The sequence below is a fragment of the Cornus florida genome, unplaced genomic scaffold, assembly GCF_030987335.1.
Source record: "Cornus florida cultivar Cherokee Brave unplaced genomic scaffold, ASM3098733v1 CherokeeBrave_3.0.0_Hap2_Chr09, whole genome shotgun sequence".
In the NCBI taxonomy this organism is placed as follows: domain Eukaryota; kingdom Viridiplantae; phylum Streptophyta; class Magnoliopsida; order Cornales; family Cornaceae; genus Cornus; species Cornus florida.
Genome location: NW_026775579.1, coordinates 70,340,442 through 70,358,273, shown reverse-complemented (window position 1 = coordinate 70,358,273; position 17,832 = coordinate 70,340,442). Strand labels below are relative to the sequence as shown.

General features: G+C 36.6%; 1 protein-coding gene and 1 pseudogene across 1 annotated transcript; both read right to left on the bottom strand.

Moving 5' to 3' along the window:
- Positions 1–3,968: 3,968 nt before the first annotated feature.
- On the bottom strand, positions 3,969–7,365 carry LOC132273339 (tryptophan aminotransferase-related protein 3-like; annotated as a pseudogene).
- A 3,196-nt stretch (positions 7,366–10,561) lies between these two features.
- LOC132274291 (tryptophan aminotransferase-related protein 4-like) lies at positions 10,562–16,771 on the bottom strand. Its single transcript, XM_059775542.1, has 5 exons — positions 16,426–16,771; positions 13,371–13,665; positions 12,995–13,287; positions 12,484–12,764; positions 10,562–11,189 (listed from the first exon to the last, which is right to left on the bottom strand). The coding sequence occupies exons 1-5, from the start codon at positions 16,716–16,718 to the stop codon at positions 10,975–10,977; spliced, it is 1,377 nt and encodes a 458-aa protein (XP_059631525.1). The 5' UTR covers positions 16,719–16,771; the 3' UTR covers positions 10,562–10,974.
- Between the last annotated feature and the right edge of the window lie 1,061 nt (positions 16,772–17,832).

Here is a 17,832-nt window from a genome sequence, read left to right as displayed (position 1 = left end):
ACACTGCTAATCAGTCAGCTGAGAAAGGGAATGAGAACGGACACCGACAGAATGACAAGGGCAAGTTCAAGGGATAGCAGCCTTGGAAGAAGCACAAGGGTGGTTCAGATGCTCCTAGGGATGTGGCACCTATTCAACGACAGCAGAATTGGGGACCACAGGCAGGACAGGGTCAGCTACAGGCTAACCGACAGAGGAGGCCATTTGGTACTTTCCAGGGTAGTTGTTACACTTGTGGAGAGTATAGTCATACTTTCAGGCAGTGTCCTAAAGCAAGACAGGGACAGCATGTGCAGCAGGGGCAGAGGGCGCCAGTGCATTTACCAGCTCCACAGGTTCCACGAATTCAGGGACAGGCGTATCCAGCTTTACCGGCACCGACGCAGCCTCAGGGACAGGCACCGCAGTAGTTACATTATGGCAGGGTGTACAACCCCATGCCACAGGATATGCATGCACCTCAGGCTGTTGAGGGTAAGTTTCCTATTCATGGTTTACATGGACACGTTTTTTTGATATGGTTGCTACACACTCATTTGTAGCTAGATCTTTTGTTACTTTGTCTGGGATAATGACTCAGGTATGCAGTAGACCACAGGGTATTTCTACACCGTTAGGTAATATAGCCATTCTTCATGAGAGTGATGGGCCTGTGACACTAGATATTGGTAGACTCAAATTTCTAGCCAATTTTTTGGTCCTGGACATGCACACTTATAATGTGATATTTGGGATGGATTGGTTATCGCATTACCATGCCCAAATTGGTTGTTATGATAGGTCTGTTATTTTCACCATACCTGGTCAGGATATATACGTCGTCGCTATGCCGTGTTCTAGCGGGGTCACTAGCACCTATTTGTTCCATGTGGAGGAGGAAATGGAGGAGGGGACTACTGTAGCATTAGATAACATACCAATTGTACAAGATTTCCCGGATATATTTCAGGAGATTCCAGGGTTGCCACCTAGTCGCGAGATCGACTTTGTGATAGACTTAGCTTCAAGCACTACGCCTATTGCTAGGGCATCATATAGGATGGCACCAGTGGAGATGCGAGAGCTGAGGGATCAGATTCAGCAGCTATAGAGCCAGGGTTTTATATGCAGGAGTACTTCACCCTGGGGAGCACCGATTTTGTTTGTAAAGAAGAAGGACGATTCACTTCAGCTATGTATAGATTACAGGGAGTTGAACAAAGTTACTATTTGTAACAAGTATCCGTTACCCATGATTGATGATCAGTTGAAGGGAGCTACCTATTTCTCTAAGATTGATCTGCGGTCTGGATATCATCAACTTCGGGTTTGGGAGCAGGATGTTTTGAAGACGATGTTTCTCACAAGATACGGATCTTATGAGTTTCGAGTGATGCCGTTTGGGTTGACTAATGCACCAGAAGTCTTTATGGATTTATTGAACAGGGTCTTCAGGGCCTATTTGGATCAGTTTGTCATTATTTTCATTGATGATATCCTAATCTATTCTAGGTCAGAGGATGATCATGCTAGACATCTACGGATTGTGTTACAGACGTGGCGTGACCACTAGTTATATGCCAAGTTTGAGAAATGTGAATTTTGGCAACAGGAGGAGAAGTTTCTGGGTCACATTGTGTTAGAAAGAGGAATAGTGGTGGATCCAGCCAAAGTGTCAACAGTGGTTGAGTGAGGATAGCCTACTTCACCTATCGAGATTCGGAGTTTTCTCAGATTGGCAGGATATTATAGGAGGTTTATCCAGAGGTTCTGAAAGATAGCGGGACCACTCACTCATCTGACTAAAAAGGGTGTACGGTTCGTGTGGGATAAACATTGTCAGAAAACTTTTGATGAGCTGAAGACTAAGTTGACTTCTACACCGGTTTTTTCTACCCCATAGAGCAGGATAAAGTATCTTGTCTACATGGATGCTTCTTTGCAGGGTCATGGATGTGTTTTGATGCAGGAGGAGCGACCGATTTCGTATGGATCTCGGAAGCTTAAGCCTCATGAGCTTAATTACCCAACACATGATTTGGAGTTGGCAGCTATGGTTTTTGCTTTACGTACCTGGAGGCATTATCTGTTGGGTGAGTCCTTAGGTTATTTAGCGATCACAAGAGCCTACAATATTTGTTCACTCAGTGGGAGCTGAACATGAGACAGCGCAAATGGTTGGAGTTTGTGAAAAACTATCATTTTTCTATACAGTACCATCCAGGGAAAGCGAATGTGGTGGCGGATGCACTGAGTCACCGACCTGTTGGTAGTCTTTCCGCTCTATTCACTACTGAGTGGAATGCTATGAAGAAGGTGGATGAATTGTCGGATGCTTTCATGGCTTGCATGGTGGTTACACCTTATATCATTCACAAGGTTTTGAAGGCATAACTCACAGATCAACAGTGCATTGACAAAGTTGCAGAGATAGCTTCCGGGGAGGTTCCATTCTACTATGTTGCGGCTGATGAAGGTTTGCGGTACAAGGGACGGTTAGTGGTACCTTCTGCTGATGAGTTGAGGAAGGATGTGATGACTGAGACTCACCACTCTGAGTTTTCTGTCCATCCAAGAGGAGATAAGATGTATCAGGATATGAAGCGGCAGTTTTGGTAAGCAGGTATGAAGAAAGACATTGCTATTTTTGTCTCTCGGTGTAGTACTTATCAGATGGTCAAGATTGATCATCAGAGGCCGCCAGGAGCTCTACAGCTACTGCCGATACCGGAGTGGAAATGGGAGAGCATTTCTATGGATTTTGTGGAAGGGTTTCCAAATTCCTTCAAAGATCACAATTCCAATTGGGTCATCGTGGACAGATTGACGAAATTAGCTCATTTCTTGCCTATTCGCACTGACTTCACTTCGGAGCAATTGGCGAGACTTTATATTTCCGAGATTGTAAAGCTGCATAGAATTTCATTATCTATTCTATCGGACAGGGATTCAAGTTTTGTGTCCGGATTCTGGAAGAGTTTTTAGCAGGCTTTGGGTACTGAATTACACCTTAGTACTGCTTATCATCCTCAGACTGATGGGCAGATTGAGAAGGTTAATCAGATTATGGAGGATATGTTTCGGTCCTGTGTTCTTGATTTCAAGGGCCACTAGGAGGATTACCTACCGCTTGTGAAGTTTGCTTGTAACAATAGTTTCCAGAAGACTATTGGGATGGCACCATTTGAGGCGTTATACGGCCGACTGTGTCGATCACCTGTTTGTTGGATGGAGGTTAGTGAGAGCAGATTCTTGGGTCCTGAGTTTATCAAAGATATTTCTGAGAAGATAGCTCTTATTAGGGATCGCATGAGACTGCCCAGAGTAGGCAGAAAAGTTATACGGATCGTCGCACACGTGCTTTGGAGTTTCAGGTTGGGGATCAGGTTCTACTCAAAGTGTCACCTATGAAGGGAGTAATGCGCTTTGGAAAGAAATAGAAGTTGTCACCGCGGTTTGTCGGTTCCGTTCATGATTACGGATCGAGTTGGAGCTGTCGCTTATCGGTTAGCACTTTCGGATAATTTGGATCGCGTCCACAACATGTTCCATGTTTCCATGTTGCAGAAATTTCGGCAACATGAGGATCAGTATCAGTATATCGATGTTGGGAAGATTGACTTTGACTAGTTCATAAATTTATACAAGCCTACACAAGCTTATGTTTATGGATGTGTTTCTGAGCTTATGCTCATGAACGCAGACATGAGCTTATACAAGTCAACCCTAACATTGGAATTGGCTTATTTACCAAAGAAGGTTAAAAAATGAGCTTAAATTTGGTTCGTTTACTTAATGAACGAGTCTGAATTGAAAATTAAAAAAAAAACATAAACAATTCGTTTCATTTGCAGCGTTAGAATTCGTGAAGAGGCTTCAATTATCAGAAGAAAATGTGCATCACATGTTGTCAAACTCAGTTAAATGCTAACTCACAAATTCAAAATAAATAAATAAAAATAAAAAAGTGAATAGATTTTTGGAGAAACTTGCAACATTATGCTTGTATAAAAAATTTACAGGTGAGGATAATTAGATATGGTTTTTGAGAGTTAAAATGTAACATGAACTCTTCTTATGATGTCGATAATCATTGGCTAAAATATGACTACATAGTTATATATACCGGCCAATCTTAGTTATAATCAATAGATGATTGATTATAACAACCTTCACATAGTTTCAATTCCATCATCTTCTTCAGAGACTAATTTGTTTATCCAATGCAGCAGTAAGTCGAATTCGTCGTTGCTCTTGAGGAGGCTGAGTCGTGCATACCAATTTTCTGCAGTAAACATGCTACATTCGCGGCTAATTATGTTAGCTGCTCGGAGAACTGCAGTGCAATCTTTATCTTCTTCACGCTCACATTTCAACCATACATAGGCTGCAATGAAAATGAATAATGTTAGCATTGAAATGTTGGCCTATAAATAGTATCTTACTTTTTAATAGCTTCTTTGTCACTATAGTTAGAAGTGAATGAGCAATAAAATGAGAATCACTTGGAGAAGGTTTTCGGACTTTTTGGAAAAATTTGCAGTATTGAGGTTCAAGATCCTGGATGGAAAAACGTTTCGACATTGATAAGGTCTGGCTCAATCTTTCCCAACGGTCCTACATTGTTTCGTATGCAAAATCAAATATTTCCTGTCCATCTCCTCCTAAAATTACTTTCAGAAGTTTCAGAGCTCTTAACTGAGTATCGCGTGAGATGCCCAATTCTGAAATCATTATATAAGTTACCATTCTTTGGTATACAACCTCATCCTTTACCAATGCCCACTTGGAGAAGGAACAACAATGTGATGACTTGAAAAATATACTAGAATTATTATTATTATTATTATTTTTTTAAAATTTGAACACATTGAAGAACATCAATAACTAAACATAGCACCAACTGTGTGTTTTGATAATCAAATATTGCATAAGCATGTGATGAAAAATTTCTTACCCGAATCTACTGCCAGCATGACCGGTAAGCTTAGAAATTGTAAAAATCATCAAATCTTCATCTGCCGGAGCCGGGATTGGTGTAAAATGTGGCCAGTAATAAGCATGATCATGAATTGCCTTAGCAGAAGGGCCTTGAAGAACCGCCTTCTTCAAATGACCATCAGGATTGTTCAGTGAAGTTATGAATTCAATTACATTTGTGGGGTTATGTGAAGTGTTCTTCCATAATGATGTATCTCCAAAAAACTCAAAATCGACTGATCTGAAGAAGTCTGTTTGCATTTTGTAAACCTGTGAAAAATTTAGTTTCAAACTTGTACATTTATATCTGATTATAAATTTGAAGAAAAAAAACAAAAATTAGATACTAGGACTAGCTGGATAATACGGGATTGATGCAACAACTCTTGCAGGTGACGATGAATTTTCCAGGGAAAGGGCATGAACTGCAGCATTAAGGAAATGGGTTAAGCCAGCACCAAAAACAATGTATCTTCCAGCAGTAACTGCATTTTTGGCTATGGCGTGTACTTTGCGTAAATGCTTCTCGAGCTCTTGTGAGATTAAAGATTTGTCACTAAATCTATAGCTCATTCGATGCCACCCTGCAACTACGAGTGCACTACTAGCTGCATGTTGCATCCAGAAAGGCTCTAAGAATAATGGATCACCACTGCATTTGATAAACAATATATGAATAACACTTGGTAGTGACAATGAAGCAAATTGTGATAATTAATTAAGTTGACATTACTGATGATCTGATGATAATTAAATTAAACATACTACTCGGACTTTGAAAAAACTGTTTTCATCTCTTGATTAGTCCCAATTGTTCATCCCAATTCCAAGAACACTTGTATGCCCGATAGAATTATGGTTGCATACCAATGGGAGAAAAGTAATTGAGTGCCAAAAGGGAGTAGTTGTTTACTCAAACTTGCAGAGGGGATGACATCTTGTACTATGTAGAAATAGATTAAAACAAGTGTCTAACTTTAGGTTGTTTGAGATCAAGGTTATTCGGAAAAACATTAAAAATTCGGCAAAGACAATTTTTAATAGTCGAAAAAATATATACAAAAAATGACCATTGAACTTCGACAGTTCAAAACATCACTGTTTTTATTTATTTATTTATTTTTAATTTGTCGAACAATGTGATTTGGTAGAAACATGATGCCCGGGTTCAAACTTGAAAAGTTTAATATTCATGATCTCCATACTAATAATTATGTTTTGGAAAGTAGTCTTGAGATCAACATGCTTTTACGTTTCCTTCACCTACTATTTTCCAGGTCTACAAATGACACCTCGGAGAATTCAAGTTCTAATATTTTTAGTGAACCCCAAATTTTTATTTTTATTTTTATTTTTCCCTCTCTCGTGTGTTGAACTAGACAAATTAATTATAATTTCATCCTATCTTGTGTTTTTAACTGATTAATTAATAATAATCGCACCATCTCCCATGTTTTGGACCGACTAATTAATTATAATTTCGCAAGTTTGTGCTAGTCCTGCACATAGAAGTGGATGTCACATAAATAATTAACAATTGAAAACCTATACTCAATCAACAATTCAAGATCTAGTTAGTGCATTAGGTTTAGCAGTTGTGTGAACTTATGCATCAATTCAATATGGTTCAAATTGTTTGCTTACATCTATTGTTATGCATACTTATCAATAACAATTGCACGTAAATCACACATATCATTTAAATACAGGTGTTTTTGCATCAATTGAGAGTCAGAACAAAAAAGTCCGAGTTTAGTGTTTGTTTTAAAAAATTGATCAAACAACTGTACAAATATTAGTGGCATTTCGGAACTATATATACTAAATTCGAAGTATCTAGTAATACCCTTGAGATCTTGCTTGCTGACCTCTAAATTGGACCTACTTTCACAATCTTTACCTACCAAATGAAAAAAAAAAAAAAAAAAACCTCTAAACTTTATGCAAATTACCAATACTTGAGTTTCACTTCAGCAATGCAATTTTGCCGTATTTTTGGGATCAAATGAAATGAAAGTTCTTAAATGGAATCCCCAGTCTTGGGTTGTCTGTGTGTGTGTGTGAGAGAGAGAGGGGGCAAACCTATCTGCATCAGCAGGACATCCATGTGAGAATTGAGAACAGTCAGGACCACCATAGCAGGTGTTGCACTCACAAACTGGTGTTCCATCAAGAACCAAACCATTCAAGTAGGCTCTTCCATGACCTGAGCATGACACTGATGCCACTGCCTCAGCTTCTGCTGCAGCTCCTTGGCTCCAACTCAGCCGCTGCTTCCACTTGCCACCCACAAACAGATTTATGATGAACAACACATTCAGAATCACAGAAAACACCAGAAACACCCAATTTTTGGAGCTTTGGGTTTTAACCATTTTAGACACACTCTCTCTCATCTCTATTACTAGAAATTATAACCTCTCTTTTAAGTACACAAGGTATATAAAAACAAAACATATCATAAAGCTTAAGGTATCAGGAGATGTTTACGAGCAATGCTTGGATCCTGCCCTATCAGGACAAGCTTTGTCCTCCATATGATGTGACCCTACAAAAACTTGACACCTGTTTAAATATTGTATAATATTAAAAAATAAAAGTATTGCTAAAGCTTTGGCTTATCCTCACTAACCAACACGCAGAGTCCTCTCCATGTACCATCCCTCTCCTCTGCCACAAGTGGTGCTGCCTTTCCACCCTCCACCCCAAAATCGCGTCACCGCCGTCAAAGTATTTCCTTCATCGCGCTTCGCCACCAGAAAATCGCTGTCAACCGTGCTCGCCGTTCGTTGTAGCCGGCAAATTCAGTGCACTGACAACCTTGCTTCCGCCAGTGTTTTATTGGGTTTGACTCTATTTAGCTTCAACGAAACATTTTAGGAACCTGGGTCTATGTTTTTGGGTTCAAAGCCCTTATTATGATTATGATGAAGAAGAAGAGTAATTACAGACCTGCACAGTGCATATCACATGGATTTCGGCTCAATTTACAAATTGGCAAAGAAGTAATGACAAATTCCTCTAGTTCTTCCATTTGTGGAAGAGAAAAAAAAAAATTGCTAAAAAAAAAAAAAAAAGACCCAGTTGTAGCTCTGCGTTGGGGGATATATATATATATTGTATACGTATATGTATACGTATCTGTACTTTTCATGGGTTCTGTAATTGTTGTATAAAAATCGAGAATGAATTTGTCACGACCCTAACTGATGCCAAAAATTTTAAAAAAAATTCGGCATAACCTCCCTTAAAACTGGTCCTTCAACAACCTGTCCCAATACACAAAATACATAGTATAATCCAGCATCCCATTCATCCGTTCATTATACCTCAACATAGTTTCTCTCATGGTGGAACATCCACACACTAATTAATCTAACTTATCATAATTACAGTCCCAAAATACATGGTTAAGATCTAAAGTCCCTGTCTTAAAACGTCTTAAAACGTTACATGATACAATTGCATGGAAATATATACCACAATTCCATTAGTTTCATTTACATCAAACAAAAGATAAATTCGTTCTTAAGTTACAAGGCCTTGAATACTAACTTAGTTACATTTCCACAACTATGACTATACATAGAATGGTCAAAATACAAAATAGCAAACAACCTTCTAACAACTTTCAAGCTTGAGGTGGATTATCGTCCACCGGTTCATTTCCAAGACCTGAAAAAAATAATATAAATAGTAGGGTGAGCAAATATGCTCAGTAGGTAACGCCTAAGACGCACCTCTTGAAACCCCGTGAATCCAAACAAAGCATAGACCAATGGGGATAGGGATCATACAACGTAGGGGAAGGATACAACATGGTTACCAATCTCAACACAAATGACAAGATGCAATGGAGATGCAAATGCATGTCGGTGTCGCTCCCTATTTTCAAATTCAAGATCATCACTTTCAAACTGTTAATACAGCCCACCCTTTGGTGACCCCACAGCGACACGAGAGGATGATTGGCTAGTGTCCCTGACCCTTGGTAACCCCGCAGCGTCATTATGGGGCCCAGCTAGCTCAACCACACTAGGGCGACTACCTAGTCCCCTCTAGGCTATATTAACCTCCAACTCGTTGGTAACCTCGCAGTGACCGGGTTTGCATAAAACCATTTCATCAAAAACACATTCCCAAAATTCCCCGTTTCTATTTCAAAACATTTTTCCATCATGAAACCCCATGATCACATGTATAGCTCATGCCTTTAATGTTAAATCAATGAGGGATTATCATAAAACACACTAGAGCATGCTTTCCTACATCATTTATAGCATAAGAACATTACAATACGCATAAACTCATGGTACAACATGTTTCTCATATAACAACATTAAAACAAGCTTCCACATATTCACATAGGTACTAATCATGGCATTCAAAACAACAACTAACACAATTAAGCATGCTATATCACATATAAAGTAGAAAACTCACAAGGGTGCAAGAAAAATGTGAATTAGGAAGCCCCTACCTCAAGATTGCACAAAACCCTTGAAATGGGTCTTGAATTTCGAAATCCAAAGGGTGCACAAAAACTGAAATTGATGGTATGGATGCGTAGAGCTCGTCGTGGGCTTCGTTTTGCCTCAAACAACACCTTAATCCGATAAGAGATGAGGGATTAATCAAGACTTGAATTTGTAAACTAAAAAAAAAAAACAAAAAGCCGAGAGAGAAACAGACAGAGACGGGAGAAGAGAGAATGAGATTACAGAGCTTTCAAAAACGTGGTCTTATGACCACTTAAACATTAGTGGGTCCCACCTTTTTTTTTTTTCTTTTCTCTTTTTCTTTTTCTTTTAAATTACAGACATTACAGAATTTTGGTGGGATTTGTAGGTATGTTTGGATTGATGGAATCGTGAGGTTTGAAGTTGGGGTCACTGCAATTATTGTTTACATATTAGTACTTTTGCCGCAGTTGGAGCTTTTGGCACCTGCAATTTAATGTTTGGTGTTGGACGCTGAACAACAGCGAGCATGGATGACTGCGATTTTCCAGTAGCGATGCGCGATGAAGGAAATACTTTGACGGCAGTGACATGATGTTGTGTTTGGTTTCAATGTTTCTCTTTTTGGCCTTAGAAGTAAGTAGCGAAGAAGAGAGAGGAAGAACTGAAGGAGAGAGAAAATGGGTTTCTCTGATGGATTTCTACCCGGTAACCAATTTGATCCAATATTGAAGAAGAGATAGGTGTCAAGTTTTTATAGGGCCACATCAAGACGGAGGACAAAACTTGTCCTGATAAGGCAGGATCCAAGCATTGCTCCATGTTTATTATGGTGTGATTCCACTAATATAATAATTTATAATTATTGTTTCCACCTTGGGATGTCACCACTCAGCCACTCACCAGTGACATCAACAATGCTATGGCAGGATGGTTGTCAAGGCCTTAATCCACCTATTAAAGGGGTCCTAAACATAGTTTAGTAAATGGCCCACCTTGAATTATTTATTAATTTTATCTATAAATTAAAAATCCAAGTACAATAGTTTAGTTAAGGGCTTTTTATTTTATTTTATTTTTATTTTCCTTTCCTATCAAATAAATAAATTGTATTGATTCAAGAAATTTATCAGCAGCAGCCATGACAGAAATAAGTGCATACTCTTGTCTTTATATTATATAATCAAATGGAGAGAATGCAACTCTCAATAAATTGCTGAGATCACAATAAATAAAATGAGATTATTTGGTCTATTCTCTTCCTTCAAATATACCACAGTATGGTTTTTCTCAATTTTATGACCTATGTTAATATATATATATATTACACAAATTTGCAGAAACTTCCAGCAGTATGCTGCCTAAGCTGTTTACAGCTGAGGATAATTAAGCATGGGACCTTATAGGTACAAGTAATGAATCCAGTGACAGTTCTTTACTACTTGAGAGGTTAATATATATTAACCCTTCTTAGGATGTTTACAATTATTACATTGGATAAAGAATGTCTTCATGCCCATCTTAGTAATGATCAGCAGATGATTGATTATAATCTTCACATAGTTTCAATTCCAGTATCTTCTTCAGAGACTAACTTGTTTATCCAATGCAGCAATAAGTCGAAGTCGTCATTGCTCTTGAGAAGGCTGAGACGTGCATAGCGATTTTCTGCTGTAAACATGCTACCTTCGCGGCTAATTATGTTAGCTGCTCGGAGAACTGCAGTGCAATCTTTGTCTTCTTCACGCTCACATTTCAACCATACATAGGCTGCAATGAAAATGAATAATGTTAGCATATAAATTTTGGCCTATGAATAGAATCTTACTTTTTAATAGCTTCTTTGTCACTATATTTTGGAACTTACTAGTCTGTTCGAATTTTAGAAATAGAAACATAACAAGAATTAAAAGTTTGAAATTTTACAATTTTTTCCTACTCCAGATAGTTATTAAAAATGGAGAAATTAAGCATTTTAGTCATTTAGCATTGACGTAGATAGCTATTTTTTTCTTGAATTAATCATTAATAACAAAACTTAATGTTTCTTCTTAACATTGCCAGTGCTAATTAGAGACCCCACAATAGCTTCTTGTCAATTAAACTAGTAGTTTTAGCACCTCCACACTTCCTACCAACTTATAATTTTGTGATGTAGACTCATAATACTATTTAAGGTAAAGAATCTAGTAATCTGAAATAACTATAACTTTGTTGTTTGAAATAGTGACCATATTGTCCATTTAGGTGTTACCAGTTGTACAAATAAAACCATTTGAATATCTGGTATGAGGACGGAAAATTAACGAATTAAGAGTAAGAAGGTGAATTTAAGAGGACAAATCATGCCTTCTTCAAGTGATAAAATTGAAGGAACAACATATGACCTACGCATTAAGGTTTTGTGAAAGTACGTTTTTTTTAGAAATATATATAATACTGAGAAATTAATCTGGTGCACCAGAAGAGATGAGATGGAAGGAGTCCTTTGATTCAAGGAATGGAGACATGAAGAAACTACTAATGGACGTTTAGTTATATGCCAGAGAGGGAGGGCAAGAATAATTTTAATCTTGAAATATTTGAAATCTAAAGTTCGAAGAGGAGAAAAGATATTCATACAAATTCCAAGAACTTTGAAGCAATTTGAGGTTCCAAGAGAATTGATTTGATGGTTTGGAGAAAGAAATGGGACCAAAACACCGAACTATAAATGGAATTTGAGTAAAGGGATTTTATCATTCCCAAAGGGGTTCAAAACAAATTAGACACATTACTGAATAGAGGCAGCATCTATGGACAGTCGCGATTATCCAAAGCATTCCTCAGGGGAATAATTAATCAACAATGATGACGATGATGGTGAAAATTGTCAATACTAATCAACAAATGATGGTTCTTTATACTTCTTATGTATCTATAATTTCAACTATAATGCAAATTTTCTTTTCAATACTATCATTCAGCTACCATACTTGATTGACTATTAATACCATAATCAAATCATGAAAAGAAGCATAAATTTCATATTTAGAAATGAATGAGCATTAAAAATGAGGATCACCTGGAGAAGGTTTTCTGACTTTTTCGAAAAAGTTGCAGTATTGAGGTGCAAGATCTTGGATGGAAAAACGTTTCGACATTGATAAGGTCTGGCCCAATCTTTCCCAACGGTCCCTCATTGTTTCATATGCAAAATCAAATATTTCCCTTCCATCTCCTGATGAAATTACTTTCAGAAGTTTCAGAGCTCTTAATTGAGTATCACGTGAGACGCCCATTTCTGAGAAGATCATATAAGTTATCATTCTTTGGTATACAGCCTCATCCTTTACCAATGCCCACCTGGAGAAGGAACAACAATGTGATGACTTGAAAAAAATACTTAAATTTTATTTTATTTATTATTATTTTTTAAAATTTGAACACATTGAAGAACATCAATCACTATACATAGCACCAAGTTGAATTCTTGAAAAATATACTAGAAAATCTATGTTTTGATAGTTAAAGATGGCATAAGCATGTGATGAATAGTTAAATATGGCATAAGCATGTGATGAATTTTTTCTTACCCGAATCTACTGCCAGCATGACCGGTAAGCTTAGAAATTGTAAAAATCATCAGATCTTCATCTGCTGGAGCTGGGATTGGTGTAAAATGTGGCCAGTAATAAGCATGATCATGAATTGCCTTAACAGAAGGGCCTTGAAGAACTGCCTTCTTCAATTGACCATCAGGATTGTTCGGTGAAGTTACGAATTCAATTACATTTGTGTGGTTATCTGAGGTGTTCTTCCACAATGATGTATCTCCAATAAACTCAAAATCGACTGATCTGAAGAAGTCTGTTTGCATTTTATAAACCTGTCAAAAATTTAGTATCAAACTTCTACCTCTAGATACAGATAAATTTGAACAAAAACCAAAAACTAGGTACTAGGACTAACTGGGTAATAAGGGATTGAAGCAACAACTCTTGCAGGTGAGGATGAATTTTCCGAAGAAAGGGAATGAACTGCAGCATTAAGGAGTTGGGTTGAGCCAGCACCAAAAACAATGTATTTTCCAGCAGTAACTGCATTTTTGGTTATGGCGTGTACTTTGCGTATATGCTTCTCGAGCTCTTGTGAGATGAAAGATTTGTCACCAAATATATAGCTCATTCGATGCCACCCTGCTACTACGATTGCACTACTAGCTGCATGTTGCATCCAGAAGGGCTCCAAGAATAATGGATCCCCACTGCATGTGATAAACAATATATAACACTTGGTAGTGTTAATGAAGCAAATTGTGATAATTAAATTGACATTATTGATGATCTGATGATGGAGTACGGATTGAGGAGAGTTATGTGTTTATACTTCAGATTGATTTTAGTTACAAGTGTCACGTCCCACCTATTTGCAGAGAGGCTACGCCACGCAGGCGAGTGTGAAATTCTAAAGTCTTCCAGATTGATGTGGAGATTGTGGAGTATGGCAGAGAGTTATAAGATTCTAGAATGTTGGAAAGGTTTTAGATCTGTGTAGAGAGTGGAGATATTTTTAGAAGATTAGTAGGTTTTATAGAATTGTTGATAGAGAGTTTGAGAGTGTAGATATGATGCCTATAAATAAAGTGAGGGTGTCATTTGCATCCAACAAGGTACTAGAGTGAGAAGCAAGTTGTGTAATCTCTAACTCATTTGTGAAGTGTTATTTTCTTACCAAGCAAGTGGCTAAGTGTGTGTGAGTGTGCAGACTGAGTGAGAGAGGGACACTACAACCCTATCAGACTACTCGAATATTGAAATTACTGCTTTTCTATCTAGGATAGTCGCCAATTATTTCAATACAGTTATGGTGAAGGAATAGATGATTTGTAACTGTTATTCGAGTAACATTTTATAAAGCTAATTAACAAGTGCTCGTTGTTTACCTTTGATTTGAAATTAGGTTTTGAATTGAAAATTTGGCAAATAAAATTTTAAAATCATGAAAGAAATAATGAATATTTATATTTAATTCAAAATATAACTGTTAAATGGTGAAATATATATAATGTTCGAATTTGTCAAACAATGTGTTTTGGAAGGAACATTATGTTCAAGTTCAAAGTTGAAAATCTTGATATTTATGATTTATTCTAATGATTTTGTTGAGATAACATAGTTTTACTTTTCCAGGTCTACAAACAACTTACAAATCATGAAAGAAATATTTTTTTTTTTAAAGAAACAAAAAAAATGACTATTAAACTTTGACAATTCAAGACATCTTCATCTTTAATTCAAAACATCAAGTACAGTTAAATGTTAATTGGTGAAATATATGTAAGTTTTTCGTTTTTTCCTTCAATAATTCAAATATATGTAAGCTTTAAATTTGTCAAACAATCTGATTTAGTAGTAGCATGATGTCAAATTTCAAACTTCACAACTTTATATTCAAGATCTCTATACTAATAATTTTGTCTTGAAAAATTAGTCTTGAAATAACTTTCTTTAACTTTTCCTTCACCCACTCCTTTCCAAAGACCACAATTTTTTTTCCTATCTCGTTGTTTTGAAAAGTAGTTTTGGAGATAACTTACTTGTTTTTTTTCTTCACCCACTCTTTTCCAAGTCTACAAATAACACTGTTCTGGGAAATTAAGTTCTAATACCTTTCAGTTAACTCTAATTTTTTTTTTTTTCCTTCCTATCTTGTGTTTTGAACTGACTAGTAGTTACTTATGGTTTCACAAGTTGGTGCTGGTCCTACAAGGAAAAGTCGATGGTATATATCCTGGATTTTTCTCTGATAGTGATTCTCAAGAATGGGATGTAAGATTATACTAAAAACAAGGTGCCCAACTGAAAGAAAATATCTTTGGCAGCTCCATATTTGGAAATATTATAAATGTGTGGCTAGGAACTTTTGTGGGTACTTGATAGATATTCAAAACTATTATCTATTATCGATCAAGATTTAGTTTGTACATTAAATTTATCAGTTGTGTGGACAGTGACGGACCCAAAAAATTTCGTAAGGGGACGACATTTTAATTTGTGGGGGCAAACTTATATAGTGCGGTCTTTTGTAATTTTAGTGGGTCATCTTCATAAATTCTCAAAATTTTGAAGTATAAAGTGCAAAACAAATAAAATCCAATGGGGGCGAACTGTAATTTTAGTGGGGGTAAACTTATATAGTGGGTCTATTTTTGTAATTTTAGTGGGTCATCTTTTTAAATTCTCAAAATTTTAAAGTATAAAGTGTAAAACAAATAAAATCCAGTGAGAGCAAATTGTAATTTTAGTGGGGGCATCTTCATAAATTTTCTGTGTGAAACTTACGCACCCATTCAATATGATGCAAATTGATGGTCTACAACTACATCTCATGTGATGAGCATTCATCAACGATGCACTTTCATAAAATATTCTTGAAGACGGTCGAGGTTAAGTCATCTTTGTAGCAATAAAATGAGTGTGTGAGTTTCTTTCCAAGTAAAAAATAAATAGAATATTATCATAACAATAATAAAAACAACTTTCCCTAATAGCACACCAATCGGCATCTCTCATACCAAAGGGGAGGTTGAATGTTGGAGCCCTACTAAGACAATATTGAAGGTGTGTGTTTGCTTGAAATTTTGACAAAAAAATAAAAATAAAAATAAAACTTTCCCCAATAGCACAGACAACTCATAGTGATTATACAGTTATATAAAAATCAATGGCATTTGGGAACTATATATACTAAATTTAAAGTATCTAGTAATGCCTTTGTCATCATCATGCTTGGTGACCTCTAAATTGGACCCACTCTCACAATCTTTACATACCAATGAAAAAAAAAAAAAAAAAAAAAAAAAAAGAAAAAAAACAGAAAGAAGCAGCTCTAAACTTTATGCAAATTGCCAATTCCAGAGTTTCACAAATGGGATTGACTTCAGCAGTGCAATTTTTCTTAAATGGAATCCCTAGTCTGGGATTGTGTGTGTGTGTGTGAGAGAGAGAGAGAGAGGGAGGCAAACCTGTCTGCATCAGCAGGACATCCATGTGAGAATTCAGAGCAGTCAGGACCACCATAGCAGGTGTTGCACTCACAAACTGGTTTTCCATCAACAACCAAGCCATCCAAGTAGGCTCTTCCATGGCCTGAGCATGACACTGATGCCACTGCCTCAGCTTCTGCTGCAGCTCCTTGGCTCCAACTCAGCTGCTGCTTCCACTTGCCACCCACATACAGATTTGTGATGAACAACACATTCAGAATCACAGAAAACACTAGAAACACAGAATTTTTGGAGCTTTGGGTTTTATCCATTTTAGATTCTCTCTATTACCTACCAGAAACAGCCTTTGTTTTTAGTACTTGAAGATACATAAAACAGAGCATAGGCTAATGGGTATGAGGAGATGTATTTTATGTTGGCTGCCACTGACACGTGTCATTTGATGATTTGCCAGCGAGAATTGCACCCTTTTTATTTTATTTTATTTTATTATTTATTTTTTTCTTGCTTGTGGATGTTTGCTTTGTTTTGTTAATTTGTCAGCAGTTACATCAATGACTGGTTGTTTGGTCAATCAGTGCTGTGGTAGGATAGTTGTAAAGGTCTTAATCCACATATTAAAGGGCTATGGATTCAGTATTAAACAATGTTTAGTTGAGAGCCCACCTTGAATTAATGGTCACTTTTATCTATGTTAATAAAGTCCATGCCCTTTTTTTTTTTTTTTTTGGTGGAGTTGAACAAGTCTAGTTGATAGCCCACCTTGAAGAAGTTCAATGGCTCATTCATGACACATAATAGAAGAAAATGTTACATAAAACAAGAAAAACTAGAGATTTCTTTACAAGGAAAATAAATAAAATGATTAAAAATAAAGAAAGATGATTCTCCAAAGACATAAAGTAATGACAAGAAAAATACAGAAAATGATTGAAAATAGGTTCCTCCTGTCCTCCATATGAGTATCTCAAAATAATTTCCATATCCACACCATCTTTTTTTTTTTTTTGTTACATGAGGAGATTTGAAAGTTGTTATATTGAATTTTGAGGATGGATAACATGAAATATGGAGAGAAGAATCTTAAATTTCATGGAGATCATGTGATTTCATATAATATCATGGAATTACATTTTTTATTATATTACACTTTTTTTTTTCCTTCTCTTTTAAAGTAAAACACACTCAACTCACAGAGTGTGTATATATGTATATATTTTACATCGACAAGAAATACACCCATTTGCTCCTGTGTAGACTTGAACCCTCAACGTTGTACATTAAAAAAGCAAACTTTTGATACACCACGAGTTAAATAATCAACCTTTTCGTGTGTCCATTGTGTGCTCTGTACATGCTCGCTTGAGAGTATTTTCTTATGATTAGTCAATAATTGCACTTAGTAGCAATCTAAACATGTGTGTA